This window comes from Acomys russatus, chromosome 7 (genome assembly GCF_903995435.1).
Source record: "Acomys russatus chromosome 7, mAcoRus1.1, whole genome shotgun sequence".
Lineage (NCBI taxonomy): Eukaryota > Metazoa > Chordata > Mammalia > Rodentia > Muridae > Acomys > Acomys russatus.
In genome coordinates, this window is record NC_067143.1 from 54,747,809 (window position 1) to 54,770,430 (window position 22,622).

Consider the following 22,622-nt stretch of genomic DNA (forward strand, 5'->3'; position numbering starts at 1 on the left):
AGGTATATTTGCAAAGTAATATTATTTGTCTATAAGGTTACTGGAGTCCCAAGCTGTTTTTAAATGTTAAAGGCTTTATTATTAACACGAAACTGAAAAGCCACATTTAAGCAAGAGGCATTTGTTGTCGTATAAGGCGTTCTTCATAATGGTAATTATCCTAAATAACAGTTTAAGGCAAGTTGTCAGATCATCTTTTATAAACCGGCAAGTGATGCACAAGGGACTCACAGAATTTTTTGCCATCTTCTTTCAAGTAAGTTGTTAGTTACTGTGGCTTTGTGCACATGGTTCACAATTCCTAAGGGATACAGGATACGCAAGGAAAGGTTTGAACTCTGAATCTAGTAACTGTACTTGGCTTCAGTGACCATAGATACTCAGAAGCTCCTCTTCCATATGGGTTCTCGGACTCATGATGGTTGTGAAACAGGTGAGTGACAGCTGAACAGACTCATGGTCAGACCATTGAACTAATTCTCCTAGGCTTCGGCTCTATACAGAGCTCTGTCCTGTAGCTCCTTGGGGCTGATGTAGCTCTTGAATGAGCCAGAAATTATAACTTATTTACAGGATCTTTGAAAAAGTAAGAATAAAGTTAGGCTAAACCCAAATAATATCAATTTGTCATTTGGATCACAAAGGGTTAGCAGAACACAGCTGTGCAGAGTTCTCTCCTAGGAATTCATTTTGCTGCTGGGCAAAAGGGCTCTCATCAGACAGCGTCTAGTTTCCTCATAAAACCTCCTCTTCTTAAGCCTTATAGTGTTCCTGTTGCAAGAGTTTTCTCTTTTTGGGTTCTCCTAGAGAAACGGATCCATTCTGGAGCCAGTGTGAGAAGGCAGGGCTGGGACTGGTCCTCTAGAAAAGAACCTCTAGGCCTGTAAGTTTTGTAGTTAATGCTCTCCTCTCCTCTCCTCTTCTCTCCTCTCCTCTCCTCTTCTCTTCTCTCCTCTCCTCTCCTCTCCTCTTCTCTCCTCTCCTCTCCCCCTCCTCTCCTCTCCCCCTCCTCTCCTCTCCCCCTCCTCTCCTCTCCTCTCCTCTCCTCTCCCCCTCCTCTCCTCTCCCCCTCCTCTCCTCTCCCCCTCCTCTCCTCTCCTCTCCTCTCCTCTCCTCTCCTCTCCTCTCTTCCTCTCCTCTCCTTTGCTCTCCCCTCCTCTGCTCTCCTTTTTCTCTCTCTCAGATGAGTCTTTAAAGGCCAGGCAACATGGCCAATGGCACCCTTTCCTAGACTCACTTTGCAAATTCTGTGCACGATGTTACTGTTTGAGAACACTGAAGAATTTAGGAATCCATCAGGCAGTTTATATTCTTCAGACTGTTTATAAAAACTTCTATAGTTTAGAGGTATTGATTAATATAAACCCAGCAATACTTAGCAACATATAAAGTATAACAGCTTAATATGTTATGCCAACTTAAAAATGTAACATTCAAAATAGTTGCTATAAATATAGGTTGTAATTGTAAACAGTTGTTAATTTATCTCATAACTAAGACTGTAAAAATGAAATTATGATTTTTCTGGACAATGGATGGAACTGGAAAATGTTCACTAAGTGAAATAGCTTTCTGGTGGTCAGCCCCATGGCCAGGTTCCACAGAGAAGATAAGGAGTTGGTGAGTGGTGAGTGAGGAGTCAGGCACAGGGGTCATGGTAAACTTGTATCCTGACTGGCAGTCAGAGTTGTTCTTTTTTGTTTTATAGAGAGAACTCAGTAGGCAGGGATAGATGCATATTGTTCCAAAACACAGATCATACTATTTTTTTTTTGTCCTCAGACATGTATTTTAACTTCTTCCTGGTCATAAGTTTAGTCATCATTGATAAACTGTGACAAGACAGAATTATTTTTTACAGCAATTTTCCCTCAACGACTCCACAACCCAACTTTTAAGAATCTTTCGGTTTCAAGGGCACTAGACAGAAAGAAAATCTTCAAGGCAGCCTGGGCAGATTGTCATGCTCCAGGCAATGTATTACCAACATTTAAGGGTCAGAGTGTTAATCATCATTAGGCCCAGGAAAAATCTTAAGGGCAAAGCTGCTGTAGTTATTATTAAATTTCTGGCATAATGCAATGTTTATATTTTATATATTTGTAGAATTTATTTATATGTCTAATCTTGGTATTCTTTCGTTCCTCGGTCATACGACACTACAGTTGTCCTGCACGAGCTAACTTTTCTCAGAAAGGAGGTCTTAATACTTCATTTTTATATCACTAGTGCACATCATTTTTTGTCCATCAGTAGTAAAAAGGGGCTTTTTAAATTTGATGGTATCTAACTTTTCTAACCCACCAAATCTTGTTTACCATTTAATTTTCTTTGTTCTGACTATCTTGTTCCTGAGTAAGTACATGGGCACATGCCCTTGGAGTCAGAGCTCATAAGGAAATTTGTGGAGTCTTTATTTGAATCACAACCTCCAGGGCATAAGGAAGATCTTCATGTAGGCCAGATAAGGACATCTCCTTAAAAGCAGGAGGAGTGGTGTGCTCAGGACTTTCCTGGGGAGGGGTAGAAGCAGTGCTCCTGGGAGAAGGCATAACTATTCATATGAAATTTCCTACTGGTCCAACACCCCAAGTTGTACAATATTGAAAAAAAAAGCCTCAGGCATGCAATACATGGAGACCAAGACCAAAACTGAAGGACAGCTTGACGGTGATTGCACCATATGGCTCAGGTTTGCTGGATCTTTGTCAAGCAGCTTTACTGGCTTTATGACTTTTGCTGTTCCCATTCGAAATGGCTGTGCCAGCAGCCTAATTTAGAAAGAGAATGCCATATGTTCTTTGTCATATGGGTGTCTAGCCTCCAACTTTTTAAAAAAATACATTTTATTGATTTATTCATATTACATCTCAATTGTTATCCCATCCCTTGTATCCTCCCATTCCCCTTCCCTCCCATTTTCCCCTTACTCCCCTCCCCTATGACTGTGACTGAGGGGGACCTCCTCCCCCTGTACATGCTCATAGGGTATCCTTCCTCTGAGTGCCCCCAGGTCTCCCCATCCAGGGGACGTGGTCAAATATGGGGCACCAGAGTTCATGTGAAAGTCAGACCCCACTCTCCACTCAACTGTGGAGAATGTCCTGTCCATTGGCTAGATCTGGATAGGGGTTCAAACTGCACATTTTATCCTTGGCTGGTGCCATAGTTTGAGCAAGACCCTTGGGCCCAGATCTGCCCATCATAATGTTCTTCTTGTAGGTTTCTAGGATGCTCTGGATCCTTCTATTTTCCCATTCTCCCATGCTTCTCACACGTAGAGTCCCAATAGGATGTCCTCCCCTCTGTCCCACTTTCCTGGTAAGTGAAGACTTTCATGGGACATATCCCTTGGGCTAGTGTCCAGATATAAGTGAGTATATACCATTTGACTCTTTCTGCTTCTGGGTTAATTCACTTATTATGATCATTTCTAGTTCAATCCATTTGTCCACAAAATTTTGGGAATTCCTTGTTTTTAATAGCTGAGTAGTATCCCATAGTGTAAATGTACCACAGTTTCTTTATCCATTCTTCTACTGAGGGACACTTAGGCTGTTTCCATGTTCTGGATATTATGAATAAGGCTGCTATGAACATGGTTGTGCAAATGTTCTTGTTGTGTGCTGGCGCATGTTCTGTGTATATTCCAAGGAGTGGAATAGCTGGGTCTTGAGGAAGCCCTATTCCCAGTTTTCTGAGATAGCACCAGATAGATTTCCAAAGTCTAGCCTCTAACTTTTAAGCATGAATATACAGATGGAAGCAAATATAGGTTAAGGACAAACTTGAAAAGATCCGATGTGACTGGATGAAAAAGAGACTTTAAGGGACAAAGAGGAGAATATAATGGGGCCAAGTAAAAATGGGGAGACTCAGAACAAAAGGGCACAGTAAGGAAAGGGGCTAGGGTGGTCAGGCAAGAGGGCATCAACTAAAACGAAAACTATGTGCAAAAACCCCATACAGATGTCTATTACTTAAGGCTTAAAATTTAAATGTTTATGGAGATTATTGTGCACATTTGTGATATATAATATATGTTTATCATATGAATTTCTGTAAATATTTAAAATATATAAAATATATATATTCGCTATGACAAATAGTAAATATAGGATGAGAAGTTTGGAACCACAAAGGGACGAATTCAGTCCCTAGGTCTTCCATCAGCTTGTTGGGTGAATGTGGAAACGTAGCCTGGTTCCTTTCAGCCTCGATTTCCTTGTTGTAGTCTTCTCTTTACTGTAGGATGGATTTGTAGTGCTCAGTGACACTGCTCTGACAGTGATGTATGCTAGGCTTCATGGTGAGGACTGTTGACTTGATGCTTTTGGTGGTCTAGTTATAGGAATATTTAACTCACAGTCCTTGTCTTGGGGAGATTTTCAGTGTGGAGGAGAAATATTGTTATGTCCAACGATAGCTATTTGAGAAATTAAGTGAGGGCTCCATGGTTAAGAGCACCTAGTGTTCTTGCAAAGGACCTGGTTTTGGTTTCCAGCACCCGCAGCAGCTCACAACCACCGGTAACTCCAGTTCCAGGGGATCCAATGACCTGTGTGCTCCATGAGCATCTGTGCATGTGTGGTGCATAGAAATTCACACAGGTATTCATATATACACATAAGCAAAAATAGGTAAGATTTAAAAAGAATAGCTATTTGATGCATTTGTTATAGGAATCATACATTTTTCAAAAGTTATTTATTTTCCCTTCCATGTTTGATAATAGATCCCTTTGTGTTATCCTTGATTATAACACTCCAAGGAGGGCACACTAGAAAAAAGAAGAGTTTAGATTAAGTGAAGCAAATTGCTTGGAATTCAGGAATTATTTATAGTATTATCTAAGTTTGGAATGATAGCTTATACCTGTGAACTTGGCACTAGGAAGGTAGTTGTAGAAGGATCAAGAGATGACATTGTCCTGGCCTACTAAAATGTTCAACAATCAAACAAACAAACAAACAAACAAACAGCAAGCACAAACTCCTTCAGAAGCATTATCACCATTGTTGCTAGAAAGAAATGTACCTTGAATGCTTATACAATTCGTTGGAGTTTTTCACTTTTTAATTATATTTATGTGCTTTTAGTGTCTGAGCAAAATATTGCCATTTTTCCTGTCCCCAGACCCTGGTAACTACCATTCACACTTTGTTTCTATGAATTTAAGTAATATACCCCACTTCAAAGAAGATTCATGCAGTATTTATCCCTCTGTGGCTGGTTCATTTCACCAAACATGATGTCTCTCTACAGTGCAGAGTGTTTCAGAACTTTATTACTTTTTAAAGCCCATGGTATATACTTTATTTTCTTTATTCATTTATCTGTCGATGGGCATTTGGATGACTCTATATTTGGCTATTTATGAATAATGTTGCAAGGAACATAGGTATGTAGATGTCTCTTCAACATCCACTTTTTTTTTTTTTGATGTTTACTGAGAAGTGGGTTTACTCAATCTGACCGAAGTTATATTTTAGTTTTATAGTAAAATTCTATTATATTTCCCATAAGAGTCCACAATTTTCACACTTCTCCCAAATGGTGTACAAAGGTCACAACTTTTTTTTTGTCTTCTTGTCACTTTTGTTTTACAAACCAGGTCTTTAGTTTATGCTGTATTGTTGAGGATAACCTTGAACTTCTGACCTTTTCAGCCCCCACTTGCTAAATTCTGGGATTACAGGTATGTATTACCCATACTCTCGAATAGTAGCTGTCTTCATGGTTGGTGTGCCGTCTTATGAACATCAATTCTAAGTGAGGTCTCTTAATCATTTACTGTAAGGAGAGGAGGTGTGAAATTGGGAGGGATCATGGATGAGTTAGAAGGGTGAAGGGATCATGGATGAGTTATAAGGGTGAGAATGTGAGCTGGGAGGGACATAAATACTCATGCACGAAGTTCTCAAAAATAATAAAATAAATGTTTCTCCATTAATTAACTTATTTACTCACTTTACATTCTGATCACAGCCTACTCCCCCTTTCTCCTCTCCCCATTCCACCCTCTCCTTCTTTTCAAAGAAGAGGAGCTCTCCCCTATGGGTACCAGCCTGCCATAGCACATCAAGTGTCAGCACATCCTCTTCCACTGAGGGCAGACAAGGCAGCCCAGCTAGCGCAAAGGGATCTAAAGGTAGGCAACAGAGTCAGAGAAAGCCCCCCCTCTCCAATTGTTAGGGGACCCACATGAAAAACAAGCTGCACATATGTTACATATGTGTAAGGGGCCTAGGTCCAGCCAATGCTTGCTCTTTGATTGGTGGCTCAGTCTCTGCGAGCCCCCATCAGCCCAGGTTAGTTGACTCTGTAGGTCTTCAGAGTAAACCCCTCCAGCTCCCTCAGTCCTTCCACTCTTCCACAAAATTTCCCAAGCTCAACCTATTGTTTGGCTGTGGGTCTCTCCATCTGTTTCCATCAGCTGCTGGATGAAACCCCTCAGAAGACAGTTGTGCTAGGTTCCTGTGTACAAGCATAGCAGCGTATCATTAATAGTGGCAGAAGTTGGCTTTCTTCCATGGGGCGGGTCTCAAAGTTAGGCCAGTCTCTGTTTGGCCATTCCCTCCATCTCTGAACCATCCTTATCCCTACACATCTTATAGGCATGACAAATTTTGCTTCCAAGGTTTTGTGGGTGGGTTGGTGTCCCCGCACACTCCACTAGAGTCCTGTTTACCTTTAGGAGATGGTCACTTCAGGCTCCATGTCTCCCATTGCTAGGAGTCTCAGGTAGGGTCACCCCATAGACTTGCAGAAGCTTCCCTCATTCCAAGTCTCTGTCTCATTCCAGAGATGCCCCCCAATTTCTGTTCTCTCTCCCAGTCCTCTCCCCCATGCTCTCTCCACATCTAGTTCCCCTTCCCACCCCTTCTCCCACCCAGTTCCCTCCCTCTATCTGCTTCCAATGCCTATTTTATTTCCCCTTCTCAGTGAGATTCAAGCATCCTTTCCCGGATCCTCCTTGTTACTTAGCTCTTAGGGTCTGTGGATTGTAGCATGATTATCCTGTACATTATGGCTAATATCCACTTATAAGTGAGTATATACCATGTGTGTCTTTCTGGGTCTGGGTTACCTCACTCAGGATGATATTCTCTAGTTCCATCCTCTTTTCCTGAAAATTTCATGATGACCTTGTTTTTAATAGTTGAGTAATATTTCATTGTGTAAATATACCATATTTTTAAAAAATTTTATTTATTTATTTTATGTATATGAGTGCTCTAGTTGCATATACACCTGCGTGCTGGAAGAGGTCATCTGCTCACATTGTAGATGTTTGTGAGTCACCATGTGGTTGCTGGGAATTGAACTCAGGACCTCTGGAAGAGCAGGCAGTGCTATTAACTGCTGAGCCATCTCTTCAGCCCTATTCCACATTTTCATTATCCATCCTTCCATTGAGGAACATCTAGTTTGTTTCCAGTTTCCAGCTATTACAAATAAAACATACTATGAACATACTTGAGCAAGCATCTTTGTGGTAAGGTGGAGCATCTTTTGGTTATATGTCCAGGAGTGGTATAGCTGGGTCTTGGGGTAGAACTATTTCTAATTTTCTGAAAATAAATTTTTTAAAAAGTGATAAAAACCCCAGAATTAAACAAAAGAACAAGAGAACTGAGATTTTAATTCTTCATTATTAAAACAATGTGAACACAATAATAAGATCCTTAAAAACTCTCTACTTTTTCCAAGAAAAAAGTAGTTCTCATTACTGAGTCTAAGTGAGGTCTTAGTCTTACTTTCAAATTGGTCCGAATTTAATCCCATTTAAAAACACTCTAATAAGTTTACATACATTTATTTCCAAATTAAGGTCTCTTTCTCACACATAGAGAAGGAGAGGGAAAGGGAGGGGGATGTTGAACTGAGAGGTAAAGCCACTCAAAACAAAATCTCTGGCTTTCAGAGCTGCTGACCTTAGCTGAAAGGTAGGACTGACATTTTTGTCTACAACTCGTGGAAGAACTGAGACAAGGGCCTACCACTGCATCCTGGGGAAAGCAATTACTGCCCAGCTCTCAGTGTTTTTGACATTTGCCAAAGTGATGAATGCAGCTGGCATTACCAGACTGGTGGGCGAAAAGGTCAGATAATAAATCTAAAAGAAGAGAGTCTGAGAGCAGAGCACCAGGAAAGTTTAGGAGAGCTTAAGAAATGAAACAACACAAAAGAAACCCATTCTAATGCAAAGTCATGGCCACCAAGGTGAAAACAACATAAGGACATTTGTAGGCTTTATTGCCACGACACATGTGATTTTAAATCATATTCATCACATGTGTGGACACACGATAAACACACGCATCAATGAATGGAAAGGGCAGATATTAATATTAAAATCAAACATGCCAAAGAGAAAGCTATGGTGTTAGAAAGCTTGAGATGCAAATAAATTAGTTCCTCCAGACTTACGTATCAACAGAGAAAGGATAACATTATTATTCCTCTGAAAAGTAGAAAACCAACATTTGCTAAAGTAATTCTGCTCCAGTGATTTTCCACAAGCTTCCAATGAGTTGTTAGTTCTTAGTGAGCTTATCTTCAAATCATCTTTCTGCAGGCAGAATTTTCCTTAAACATAATTAGGTTTGCAATTACTACCTGTGTAGACAAACATTTTCCTTCTACCACCCAGGGTGGTTTATTTGTGTAGACTTATTGGTTCTTTTCTAGGATTTAGATTGTTTTACACTGACAGTTGTAATATATTTATTCAATCATGATTATTTAAAAAAAGCCTTAACATTTTCTTACTCTCTGATTTTCACTAGGAGATAGTGGATTGACAAACTAATGGCTCCTAGAATTCCTGCTTCAGAAATTGAGAAGTGGTGAAAATCAGGGTAAATTAATTTATTGTTGCCCAGTGATATCCTGTCAGTCATGTCCAACATCACAGAACTGCTTGATACTTTATTTGCTTGTTTTTCTGGGAGAGAGGGCTTCTCTGTGTAGCTCTGGCTGTCCTGGAACTCACTCTGTAGACTAGGCTGGCTTTCAACGCACAGAGATCTGCCTGCCTCTGCCTCCCAAGTGCTGGGATTAAAAGTGTGCACCACCACTGCCCAGCTGGAAGGTACTTTTATTACCTAGTTAACACTTTAATATATACATATATATATACACACATATATTTAAATTTTTGTTTATTTTACGTACATTGGTATTCTGCCTCCATGTATGAATGTGTGAGGGAGTCAGATTCCCTGGAACTAGAATTAGAGGCAGTGTGCACTGCCATGTGGGTGCTGAGAACCTGGTCCTTTGAAAGAGTAGTCAGTGTTCTTAAGTGTTTGATCCATCTCTCCAGCATCCTTATTATATTTTTGTACTTTGCAATTTGTGTGTGTGTGTGTGTGTGTGCTCTATGCATGTGTATACATGAACATCTACCAAAGCTGTGGAAGGAGGTCAAATGACAACTGGAAATGACAACTCACTGAAGTCCTTGGCATTGAGGACACTTGCCTTTCCCACTGAAACTGTCTTGCCAGCTCTCATTACCTAACTTAGTCCCTCTCTTCTTTTAATGTAAGTATATAGACACCCATACATAATGCAATAGAGATCTTACGAAAGCCTGGGCCTCTTCACAGATGTTAGTGCTGTTTCTTCCCCCAGGTAACCTGTGTTCAGTTTGATATCTACTAATACAGTGAATGGCTATGCTTCTCCACTGAAGATGGGAGGAGGGGCAGGAACTAGTTCTTTAGAGTTCCCAAATTGCATGGTATATACCAGAAATTGGAAGAGTTTCTGTTTTCTTTTTTTCTTTTTAATTTTTTTTATTAATTTATTCTTGTTACGTCTCAATGGTTATCCCATCCCTTGTATCCTCCTATTCTTCCCTTCCTCCCATTTTTCCCATTATTCCCCTCCCCTATGACTGTTCCTGAGGGGGATTTCCTCCCCCTGTATATGCTCATAGGGTATCAAGTCTCTTCTTGGTAACCTGCTGTCCTTCCTCTGAGTGCCACCAGGTTTCCCCGTCCAGGGGACATGGTCAAATGTGAGGCACCAGAGTACGTGAGAAAGTCATATCCCACTCTCCACTCAACTGTGGAGAATGTTCGAGTTTCTGTTTTCTATCATTATAGGATGTGTGTCTTTCCCCCAAGGGCATCTGCTTCCTTCAGTCACTATGTCATCCTTCAACCAGAGCACTGCCCATCCACCAGTCTTCTTCCTCACTGGCATTCCTGGTCTTGAGGCCTCTCACACCTGGATTTCCATCCCTTTCTGCTGTCTATACGCCATTGCCATCTCTGGGAACAGCATGATCCTCTTTGTCATCATCACTGAGTCAAGCCTCCACGAACCTATGTACTACTTCCTGTCCATGTTGTCCTTCACAGACCTGGGGCTGTGCCTTTCCACATTGGTAACTGTGTTGGGTATCTTCTGGTTTAGTGTTCGAGAAATCAGCTTCGATGCCTGCATTGGCCAAATGTTCTTCATCCATGGCTTCACATTCATGGAATCTTCAGTCCTCCTGGTGATGGCCTTTGACCGCTTTATTGCCATCTGTAACCCACTGAGGTATGCTATGATCTTAACCAATTCTCGAATCATTGCAGTGGGCTTTGCAATTGTAATAAGGGGGACCACAGCTCTTGTTCCTTTACTCCTGCTTCTTAAGCGTCTGTCTTTTTGTCACAGTCACGTGCTCCATCATTCCTACTGCTTCCATCCTGACGTGATGAAGCTTTCATGCTCAGACACCAAGATCAACAGTGCCTTTGGCTTGGCTATTGTCATCTCTACTGCAGGATTGGACTCTGTTCTGATCCTTCTTTCCTACGTTCTAATCATCCACTCTGTGCTTTGCATTGCGTCCAAGGAGGAACGGAAAAAAGCGTTTGGCACCTGTGTCTCCCATCTCAGTGCTGTTGCCATCTTCTACATCCCCATGATCAGTTTGTCATTGGTGCATAGGTTTGGGAAACATGCCCCTCCATTTGTGCACACGCTAATTGCCAATGTTTACCTGCTTATTCCTCCTGTAATGAATCCCATAATCTATAGTGTGAAAACCAAACAAATTCGCAAGGCTATGCTTAAAGTATTCTTCATCAAGGCATCTTAGGGAAGTTTTAGAGTCCTTCTTAAAAAGAGAATCAATCTTCCCTGAATCTCTGTTTTATTACTGACTTGTGTGATTTAACACTTTTGCTTGAAAAGAGCCTGTTAATAATACACTTTTCTTTATTCTGATGATCTTGTAATTATCTGCCTACAGAGTTTTAGACTGTCTATTCCCCAATGACAGAGATATCATGTTGTACAGTTATTACCCTATTATTATTGCTGTACCTGGTATGATATGGTTAAAGTACGTTTATGGTCATTGATAAATTGATTTTAGTCATCTAGATTGTAAAATTATTAATGGTTCCTATAATTCAGATCCTAAAATATATTTCAATAATTGTATAATTTACATAATACTATTAAATGATTAGAATTGCCAATCAAATGTTCATACTTGCATAAAGTGAAATAGTAGAATCACTAAAGAATCTGTAAGGAAAAAGTAATTGAAATGAGTAAATTTCTAGTTCTTTAAAGAAGCTTTGAGATCTCTTTGTTAAATGCAAGACCTAGTGATGTATTTTCTAAAATGTATCAGTAGGGAACCTTCCCTGATTTGTGCACTATCCAATGCAGTCATGCATTGAAATTGGAGTTTTATCACATAATTATGAAACTACCCCAGCATAATCTGAAATTTAAAAATAATATAATAGAGACAAAACGCTAACTAGAATAATTTTATTATTATGCTATACACTAATGACAATGACAATACAGTGCATATCATCATATGCACTGAGTACATATGCTGAATTATCATTCTGTACCCCGTGTTATCCTAATTAAAAATAATTAATGAAAACTAAGTATTTGAGATAAAGCACTAATTTTTTTTCACATCTAGTTTCTGAGGGAGAAAAATCTGTGTTCTGTTCTCTGAATCACTCTAATGAAAAACTGTGGAATATGTTAAATCCTTAAAGTGTTTTTTAAAAAAATTAATAAAGATTATTTGGTCTATGTGGGGGAGTAATGATGGCAACATCTTTCTCAAGTTCACTGGAAAATGGACTCACAGAAGCTATGTTTCCCTGCACAAAGCCTACATAGAATCAAGGAACTAAACATTCCAGCATGAATGGGGAGGAGACGTTTACGAAGATGCTTTTAAAACAAGAGTCTCCAGCACTGGAAGAAAGAATTATAGCATCAGATTCTGCATAGAAACTAAAGGAGCTCTCAGTGGAGCCCAGGGCAAAGAAATCATAAAGCAGAATGAGCCTGTGGGGAGATTCATCCACTGGGACCCACACATACCCATCTAGGTTTTCCGATGAAGACATTTCACAAGGCCCGAGCGAGCAGAAGACCTCAGCTCCTTCGTCCCTCTGAAAGAAAGGCAGAGTCTGTGTACTTGTAAGCAAAGCCGTTGCACCCAGGAAAACAATGGACTTTGCCTCTGCTTTTCCTCATAGGGATCACAAGGCTTCATTAGCCTTATGGGGGTCTAATTGGCTCCTAAGGAGACCTAGAAAAATCAGAAGTCTGTAACTTTGGGCCATCGATTCTATCTAAGTGGGCTTAGTAATGATCCAGTAAATCATCTTAAATCATCTTGCTGTATAGAGTGGCTTAAAGTACTATTACAAATCCGAGTTTCCAGGTAGTTTTGGAACATTCGAAACTCCCATCCAAACTCTCCTGCCACCCCTACCCTATATGCACTGCTCCCATTATCGTCTTTATACACACTGGCTATAGTATACCTCCCATATCCTGTTGGCTCGTTGTACATGGTTTACAAATGCTGCCAGTTTTAACCCCCACATGCTATTGTTTTTTTTAAATTTTTTATTAATTTATTCTTGTTACATCTCAATGTTTATCCCATCCCTTGTATCCTCCCATTCTTCTCTCCCTCCCATTTTCCCCTCCCCTATGACTGTTCCTGAGGGGGATTACCTCCTCCTGTATATGCTCATAGGGTATCAAGTCTCTTCTTGGTAACCTGCTATCCTTCCTCTGAGTGCCACCAGGTCTCCCCCTCCAGGGGACATGGTCAAACCAACATGCTATTGTTGATCTACCAAACTTCATAACAGAGGAGGAATGTTATGTACTCATTTGGAGAAACTAGTCTTGTTGATGAAGAAGTTTCATGGGACCTAGGATTGCATGGAACTCTAACAATTTGCTGCATTGTTAGCCAGAGGAAGGTCAACTCAAAGTAGGTTCAGCATAGGACCTTTAATACTGTGTTATAATTTAGATGGGATTTCATCATCTTAATGTAAGTAGGTCAGTATTAGACACACACACACACACAGACAACACACACACACACACACACACACACACACACACACACAGAGAGAGAGAGAGAGAGAGAGAGAGGGAGAGAGTTTTTAGAGACTATGAATATACTCCATGAATCATATTTAAAATTTCGGATAGAGGGAATGGAGATAATATATCTCAGTTGATAGCATACACCCAAGCCTTGGATTGAGGTGTGGTTGCAAAATTGGATGAAATGGCATACCCTTGCAATCCTAGTACTCTAGAGTTGGGGGCAGGAAGATCAGAAATGTAAGGTTATTCTTGGCTATACAGAGAGTTTTATGCCTGCAGGCAATATCTGAGGCTCTGTCTCACTTTGTGGGAGGGACCTGGGGAGATAGCTCAGTGAGTAAGCGCGGTTTCTCTGCAAGCATGTGGACTGGAGTTTGAATCTCCAGTACTCATATAAAAAGCCAGCACTGTGGGGGAAGACATAGGGAGTTTGTTGAGGCTTGTTAGCTGCCAGTCTTGCCCTGGGATCAGTGAGAGACCTTGTTTGAAGAGAATAAGATGAAGAGTGACAGAGAATCCATGTGAAGTTCTCCTACGTCAAATGTATGTGCATAGGCAGGCCCACCTCTACAAATATGTGAACACACACACACACACAGACACACAGACACACACACAGACACACACACACAGACACACACACACAGACACCTTTATTTTTCCAAGCAGTGCAACCAGAATGCAAACTTTTGAAGCACAAGAGAGAGAAAATGTGGAAGGCCATATAATGAGGTCCCGGGGTAAGTTCAGCATCACTGGTCAGTTCTTTAAGTGTGTGAATTGGATAAATGTTACACTTATACTATTCATTTGTTGTAATATAATGAAAGGCATTAATGAATAGTGATGAAAGCCTGGAGAGATAAGAGAACATAAGTGTTACAGAGGCCAAATTTGTAGAAAAGCCCAATTCTACAGGGTCCAGTGGCTTTGGCCTCTGTCGACACCTGCACTAGCATATAGAACCCTACACCCTTCCTACAGATACCTTCCACATAATTAAAAATAAGATACATCTTTTGAAAAGAATAAAATGATTAAGAAGCAACTGTCCATCTACCACTAGATTACATTATTCTGAAAGGCATATTTTCAGATAACTTATCATCAAACAATAGAATGACCATTAGCCTGTGTGTATGAATCTAAAAGAATATATATAATTCCAGAAGAAGTGTGCTCTTATGATTCACTCTAGTGAAGGTGATGTCACTGTTTCCATAAACAGAAATTTATGTTGAGTTTATCAATAACTCTATGGATCAGACAGTGAGTCTACAGAGTGAGTCTCATTCAGAAAATAGAGAATTACATCATTTAAGTAAAGTACATCAGTGGGAGGAGGTTTGCCCTGTTGGGTGGCTGGTCAAGGAAGGGAAACCTCAGATTGAGCCTTTCAGAGTTTAAACAAAATTTGTTTGCCGGTTTGAGAAAACTGTTTATTTTTAGCGATGAGATACTGAGTTTGACTTCATTTTGAAGGCAAGTGAAAAGTGCTACAGAGCAGGAGTATGCAGGTATGTTTGCATAGATCCCACTGGCATCATTGGGGAGAAAGTATGGACATTGGGAACACAAGGAAAAGAAACTTCTTGCAGTAATATGCCTGTACTTCCTGCAAAACTGATCCAGGTGTTATATAAAGTGGTGGTCACAGACCAAGAAAAAAAAGATCCTCAATAAATGGATACTATACGTATGTAAATACACATATATGCACATAACACAATTAGTGAAAAAGGAGGCTCTGAATTTGAAAGACAGCAAGGAGGGGTACATGAGAGGAGGTGGGGGGAACAAAGGGAAAGGTGAGGAGATATAATTATGTTATAATCTCAAAAATAAAAAGAAGTAACAAAAGAATGGAGAGTTGGTGGCTCAGTTAATTGTGGTGTATAGAATTTTAATGGGCCCTAAAGTTTACCACTCATCCCAAGTTATTTGTTCTGTATAAGAAACAATCCCTTTGGTCTTCTTGGTGTGAGGAAGGCACGCCAGTGGACTGGCTTACCTCTCTATTGATTGTAGCACTTTATACTACAGAAGAGTTTTATGGATGCAGATAAGGTTGCTTTACATCAAGTTAATCTAAATAAAGATTAGCTGAGCCCTGTGACTTAATCATAGGAGCTTTTGGAGGCCAGGTGAAGCTGCAGAGGGTTTACGTTTTGGATTTGGAGAGGGACAACGCCATGTTGTGAGAGGACCTCATGCATGCGACTGAAAGTGGTGTCAAGGATGCACCAGACTCCTCCCTCATCACCAGCAAGAAACTGGAGACCTCAAATTTGTACCATAAAGGTTTGATTCTGATCTCAGAGGAGGGCTATGGGCTCTAGGTGAAGACAGTCTGGGAGTGGAATTTCAAGCTCTGCTTTGTGAGACCCTGGGTTGAGAACCCTGTTTTGCTGTGCTCTAGCAGAGAATGTAAGGGGTGTGCCTTGTTTCAAACCATGGAAGCCTTAGTACTTTTAAATGTGGCTGGACAGGCATCAGGCAGCAGAATGTTACCTGTCAGTTAATGCCAGATGCTCAGTTTCCTCTGCGTGCATGAACTATGGTTGCAGAAAATGAAGGCAGACAGGCAGAATGCTGTGAACGGTAAAGGAGAGAAGTTACAAGGAACAGGGGAAAGAGTGATACTGTCATAGACTTTTCTAAAAGCCAATCTGGTAGAAGCATTTTGTCAGTTGAAATTCTCTCTTGCCAGATGACCCTACTTGTGATCAATTTGACAAGATAAGTATTCAGCACATACTGTAGTCATGAGTTAACTGACTGTAGTTATGGTTCCTTGTACTGTACTTGCACAAGATAGGCCCACTCAACAGTCAATCATGGGTGGGGGAAGGTCTAATGAACCCTAGATCCTGCTATTGAACTGTTGCCTACTGATGGTCTCTGGGAAAGGGGGAGTCATCGTCTTCAGTTATTTGCTTCAGTGGATGGTGGCAATCCCACGGCCACACAGAGGGCTCTGGCCAAATGCAGAGGGACATAAACCATAGAAAAAGACATGACTACAGGAATGATGGTAGCAGGGAATAGGAGGAGAGGCAGGTGTGTCAGGAGCCATAGGACCTTGCCTGACCTGCCCCAGTGGCTGAGAGGCCCTGCTGGCTAAAAGCCACAGCTGCCTGCGTACTTAAAATAATTATTCTGCCTGGCTACCACAAAAATCCAGCCTGACATTAAAAAAAAGAACATTCAGTATATCAATACTTCTGTATAGTTACCCCACTCCACACCTGCTGTCCTTGGGCCTGGCCCAAAAGATTTTATAACTTTCTACTGCATTCCTTCTCACCCCCGCCATTTCAAAAGCTTATTATAAATTTAAATACCCCCTTACAATAAATGGCCCTCAATGAGCAAAATTTTCCTAGGCTCGTGCTTTTCTTTCGTCCATTCTTTATTCACGAGTCGCAACCCTCCTCGCCACCCCACAAATAACTAAACCCGCGGGTCAAAAACACAGGTGGGCAGGGGAAGGAAGGAGATAAGAAATTTTAGAGAGGTGAAAGGACAATCACGACGTTTTATATATCTATATCTGCATCTGCGTCTATATCTGTACATGTATTAAATTGTCAAAGAACATGTTTGATGGGTTAAATTAATTAATAAAAAAGAAAATTTACCACGCAAAAAAAAAAAAACCCCAACAAAACAAACAAGCAAACAAACAAACAAAACAAAAAACAGGGGAACAGACGCAAGAGACAGGTATTTTAAAATTGAATTTAAGCTGCTGAGGAAATAGGCATCGTTGTATAGATTTTAGTTATGGTATATTTTCTTCGCTTTTTATTCCCCTCCCCGCACCCCACCCCGTGCTGGAAAAGGACTCAGAGCTTCACATCTACCAGGTAAATGCTCTCCTGCTGGGCCAGATCTATCCTTACCCTTTGGCCTTTATATTGCCTTTCAGCACTCTACCCCAGCTCCTGGGGAAATCTGTCACCTGCAGACTTCAGAGATCACCTGCACTCCTGTACTAACCCCACCACACACCCGTAAGACCCCACCAGTCATCAAAAACTCAATTATGCCTGTTTGCTGTAGCTGCAATGGCTTGCCCTCCAAGTCTTGAAACTCACAGAAAGAATTAGAAAGGTTAATCGTGGATTAAAAAGTTTAAGTGGGGAAGAGACTCATGGGCCGGTATGAACCAGGCATATTTAGATAATATTCCTATTTATTTCTCAGTTGCCTCAGGGAAGTTGGGGAGTAGAGACATGTAGGCAATGACATAGAAAAAAGAAGAGAGAAATGGTTTCATAATTTTAAACTTTAGTTTGTTATTTAATTGCAAACACTCCTGTCAGTGCAACTCTGTGGAGATTTCCACAGACATTCGCTAGCCTAACTGTCACAGAGTCCCTGTGGATTACATGTAACAACAGATGGGGAAACTGGGTATGGTGCAGTTCAGTCACTCGTTCCATGGCAAATGTCAGAACATTTGAATCAACGCAAAACTTACGATATTAAATTAGAAGAAATTTGGCTTGCAATGCAGTATAAAAATTCAAAATACAAGCTGGATGTGGTGGCGCACGCCTTTAATCCCAGCATTCGGGAGGCAGAGGCAGGCGGATCACTGTGAGTTTGAAGCCAGCCTGATGAACAAATTGAGTCCAGGACAGCAAGGCTACACAGAGAAACCGTGTCTCAAAACAAAACAAAACAAAACAAAACAAAACAAAACAAAACAAAACAAAAATTCAAAATACAAAATTTCCTAAAATTTGTATTGAGTATTCTCCATACTCCTCCATTTTGCTACTGAGAGTCATAATTTCTCACACATACAATATGTTTAAAATTGCTTAAGTACAGCTGATTTTTAACATTGTGAATGGGCCACCTCAGATTCATTGCATATACTGTATGCTATTTGTATGAAATTCCATATTTCAAATTTCAATATTTTTAAATTGACTGCCAATTTTTTTTAGGAAAAAAGTAGGCAAATGTCTCTGGATAATTAATCAAATGTGTGAATATAAACAACATGGAATGTCCATATTGTTTTTATAATACTACTTGCATTATTTTTATAAAAAGATGGCATTTTCATACAGGTATACAGATGATCCACTAGTCACACCCTTTAAAAATATATAGCCATATTTGTTCCTTCTTATGTTTTCATATGCTTCTAAAAATAATTACACATGGGAGAGAAATGTGAATTATGCTTTTCTGAGTCTGACTTAACTCAGTATATTGTTTTGTATATTGTATCATTCTTATGTAATTATTCGTATATGACTTGTTACTTTAAGAAAATATCCTCAGTTGTTTTTTCAGTCATTCTACTCCATTTGTTACACACAACATTAATAGCTATTGTCTTTCAGAGAGATTTACTACTGAAGCTACTCACTGTGTTCTGAGCACACAACAAATAAATATATACTATTATTATAGGACACTCAGCTGAAGACCATTGTGAAAGAGGGGACAGATAGCAAGAGCCAGTGAAACAGAACTTTCTATGAGGCTGTACCTTTTAAAAATGACTGGAAAGTTTCACCCACAAAAAATACTTCAATGACACGGCTGCCTAAAGAAGACCTGAAGAAGTATAGCACCAACAGACACATTACTGGGAGGGAAATGACATGCTAACATGGCCTCATCAGTAGACACAGAACTACAGGCAAATAAAGAATTCTGAGACTGTGAGAAATAGTTTTTATCGATGATGAGTCTGCCAGTTGTTTATCCAGCACCAAATGGTCAAGCCCTGAAGTCATGTTCATACAAGTAACAATGAATGAGTGCACTGGCTGTATTTATATATTTAGATATACACATACCTGTAGGCAACATAGCAATTAAAGAAAAAGAGGTCTTGATTTTGACAGGGAGTAAGAGGATGGACACGTGGAGGGAATTGGAGGAAGAAATACGAAGAGGAAATGATACAATAGCGTCTTAATATAATAAAGAAATATCATAGAATAAATGACTTGGTTGTGGGTAAAGAAGTGAAAAGTTTCAACAAAATTATAGAATCTAATGTAGTACAAGAGAAAGATGCATTTACCACTTGGGTGGAGCATCAGGGTGTGGGAGTGAGGAGTGAGGAGTGAGGAGTGAGGAGTGAGGAGTGAGGAGTGAGGAGTGAGGTGACAGGTAGAGAAGCTGTTCTTACTTAGGGACATTGTTTTGGCCATGGGTGAAAGAATTAGAATACCAGCCTCTTCACTGAAAGTATAAAGACACATGAAATGAAGCAGATGTGAAGGAAACCAGAAAACACAAGGTGCCCATGGGAAGCGTCTCCCTCAGGGGCTGCATTAGCTCCTCAAGGAGTTTTCTAATGAGATTTCAGACCTGAGGCATGGCTCCCTATATATGCACTTCCCCAGCTCCTCAGCCTGCATCTGCAGAGGAAGGCACAAGAAACACATTTGTGTGATTTGTAAGTAAAATTCCTGTATTCAGGGAACCCATAGCTTCTTCTCTTTCCGCTTCTTGAAAAACTTGAAAGGTATCAGTAATTCCAAAGGTGTCCTTTATCTCTAATGAACACTGGAATGCTTCTTTCGGAAACATAGGATTTTCGGGTGTTCTGTTCTGCATAAGGGGGCTTTAGTTGTTGTAGGGTCTTTCTTTCCTGCTCCTTTAAAGAGCTTTTGTCATTCCAGTTTCTGGTGAGTAGTGTTTCAACAGTGCTAGTTACAGTCAGTGCCAATGTCACTGCTATTCACGGCTACCATCATGTGTATTGACCGTTGTCCAGTGACTATTATGTCCTACACACTGGAGAGCTTGTTAGGCTAATTACAAATGGTTTTGCTTTTGTTTTCTAACCTCTGGTTTTGAAGTCTGAAGTTCACAGAAGTAGCCTCTGCTATGAAGGGCTCATTTGAAGAGCTCATTGTGTGGGTGGCAGGGCAGCACTGCAGCCCAGGTTTACTTGACACCATTCCCATGTTAACATGGCCAATATCCAGAGAAGAGACTCAAAGCAACTGAGCACTAAACTTGCAGCATGCTCTGAGGGAGGAATGGAATGGGATCATCATATAAGATTAGTGTTGACAAGTGGGACTGAATATTCGTGTTTATCCTCCTGGTTGGGGCAGAGCATCCTGTCTCACCCCAAACATCCAATTGTAACACACAGACACAGCCCTGTGTGCAGCCCTGTGTGTCTGGACGTTCCATGTGCAGAAGCTGTAAGGAAATTGAGGCACACTCACGCTAATAATTTATCTGGCAACTTAGTAAAATGCAGACTATTTGAACCTCGTCAGATGTAGACTATGCAGTTGTAAGAAATTTGGCCTGGTCGAGTAATAAACTTATAACATCAAACTTCCCATAATACGTATATAAAACATGGTGGCTTAAAATGAAGATTTGGAAAAATTTCACAGTTTTTTTTTTTTTTGATATTCCAAATAGTCAGTCTTTGAATGATCAAACTTGTCATTGCAGGACATTTAGCTGAAGATACCAAAGTTTGAATATGTCAACTTTGCAGAACAGCACAACGTCTCCCATCATTTTCCTGCTCACTGGTGTGCCTGGCATGGAAGCCTTCCACACCTGGATCTCCATCCCATTTTGCTTTCTCTATGCAACTGCCCTCTCAGGGAACAGCCTGATTCTCTTCGCCATTGTCACTCAGCCCAGCCTCCACGAGCCCATGTATTATTTCCTGTCTATGCTGTCCACCACTGACCTCGGGCTGTCCATATCCACCCTGGCCACCATGATGGGGATATTCTGGTTCAATGCCAGAGAGATCAGCTTCAATGCCTGCTTGTCACAGATGTTCTTCATTAAACTCTTCACTGTCATGGAATCCTCAGTGCTGTTGGCTATGGCTTTTGATCGTTATGTGGCCATCTCCAACCCTCTTAGATATGCTACTATTTTAACTGATTCCAGAATAGCTCAAATTGGAGTGGCAATTGTCATCAGAGGGACTGTAATACTGACACCAATGGTTGCGCTTCTTAAGAGATTGTCCTACTGCAGCAGCCATGTGCTCCACCACTCCTACTGCTTCCACCCCGATGTCATGAAGCTCTCATGCACAGACACCAGGATCAACAGTGCCGTTGGGCTCACTGCCCTGATCTCCACTGCTGGAGTGGACTCTGTCCTCATCCTCCTTTCCTATGTACTGATCATTAGGACTGTCCTCAGCATTGCTTCCCCGGAAGAGAGGAAGAAAGCCTTCAGCACGTGTATCTCCCACCTCGGGGCTGTGGCTGTGTTCTACTTTCCACTCATCAGTCTGTCCTTTGTCCACAGATTTGGGAAACGAGCTCCTCCCTATGTCCATACTCTGATTGCCAATGCCTACCTGCTGATCCCTCCTGTCATGAACCCCATCATCTACAGTGTGAAGACCAAGCAGATACGCAAGGCTGTGCGGAAAGTTCTCCGTTCCGGCATGGCAAAGAGCTAGATGCTTGCTTCATGTTTTCTTCCTTTTTTTCACTCTGTGGATGAGGAAAGTTACCTGTAAGGGGGTTACAATACTGGGAGCCATTGTGTTGAGAGATATCAAAGTAATAGATTCAAGTGCAAGAAGAATGTATGAACCAAAAGGGACTAATGTAAATGGCAGATATTCAAATATATGAGAGTTCCCTAAAATGTCATTATAGTAGTGTCATTTCCTTATTTAGAATGAATGATTTCAATGATATTGATAACCTATCCCAATAAAGATTTCCTATGTTGATTTATCACATCATTCTTATTGTAAAAGGGAATGTGTCTGCATATTGATTTACATGTCTTCCTTATTGAGGGAAACAACATCACTTCCATTCATCAGTGGAAATAAAATATATGTTGTCATTCTAAATTATCAAATGTTATCACCTAAATGTAGCATAAAATCTGGCCTTGTCCATTATCACTTAATTTTACAAATATCTCTTATTCTCAAAACTCTTATTGAACAGGCAATGTTGCCATCAGGGACTTAACAGTTTGCTCAAACATTCATATCTTCATCAATTCAGAGAAGGTCTTTAGTGAATGCTGCCTATGAAAATAACTTTTAATTTTCACTCCTGTGTATAGTTTCAATCCACAGCATACACTAGGTGTGGAGGCATACCCATGCACTGGTCATATTGTTTAGTTGGAGGCAAAAAGCCCAAAAGTTTAGGCTATTTTGGTCATTCTGAGATATCAAAGAAAGTTAATTTTTTTTGGAGCTGATCTTTGCC

General features: G+C 40.5%; 2 protein-coding genes across 2 annotated transcripts; both read left to right on the forward strand.

Annotated features, from left to right (window-relative positions):
* Positions 1-10,162: 10,162 nt before the first annotated feature.
* Positions 10,163-11,107, forward strand: LOC127192166 (olfactory receptor 51F2-like). Its single transcript, XM_051149485.1, has one exon. It carries the CDS (start codon positions 10,163-10,165, stop codon positions 11,105-11,107), a length of 945 nt encoding a protein of 314 aa, XP_051005442.1.
* A 9,789-nt stretch (positions 11,108-20,896) lies between these two features.
* On the forward strand, positions 20,897-21,847 carry LOC127192167 (olfactory receptor 51F2-like). Its single transcript, XM_051149486.1, has one exon. The coding sequence runs from the start codon at positions 20,897-20,899 to the stop codon at positions 21,845-21,847; it is 951 nt and encodes a 316-aa protein (XP_051005443.1).
* The last annotated feature ends 775 nt before the right edge of the window (positions 21,848-22,622 follow it).

What these genes read in the sequence shown, in the direction of transcription:
- LOC127192166 (XM_051149485.1), top strand. Translation starts at nt 10,163, where the DNA reads ATGTCATCCTTCAACCAGAGCACTGCCCATCCACCAGTCTTCTTCCTC.
- LOC127192167 (XM_051149486.1), top strand. Translation starts at nt 20,897, where the DNA reads ATGTCAACTTTGCAGAACAGCACAACGTCTCCCATCATTTTCCTGCTC.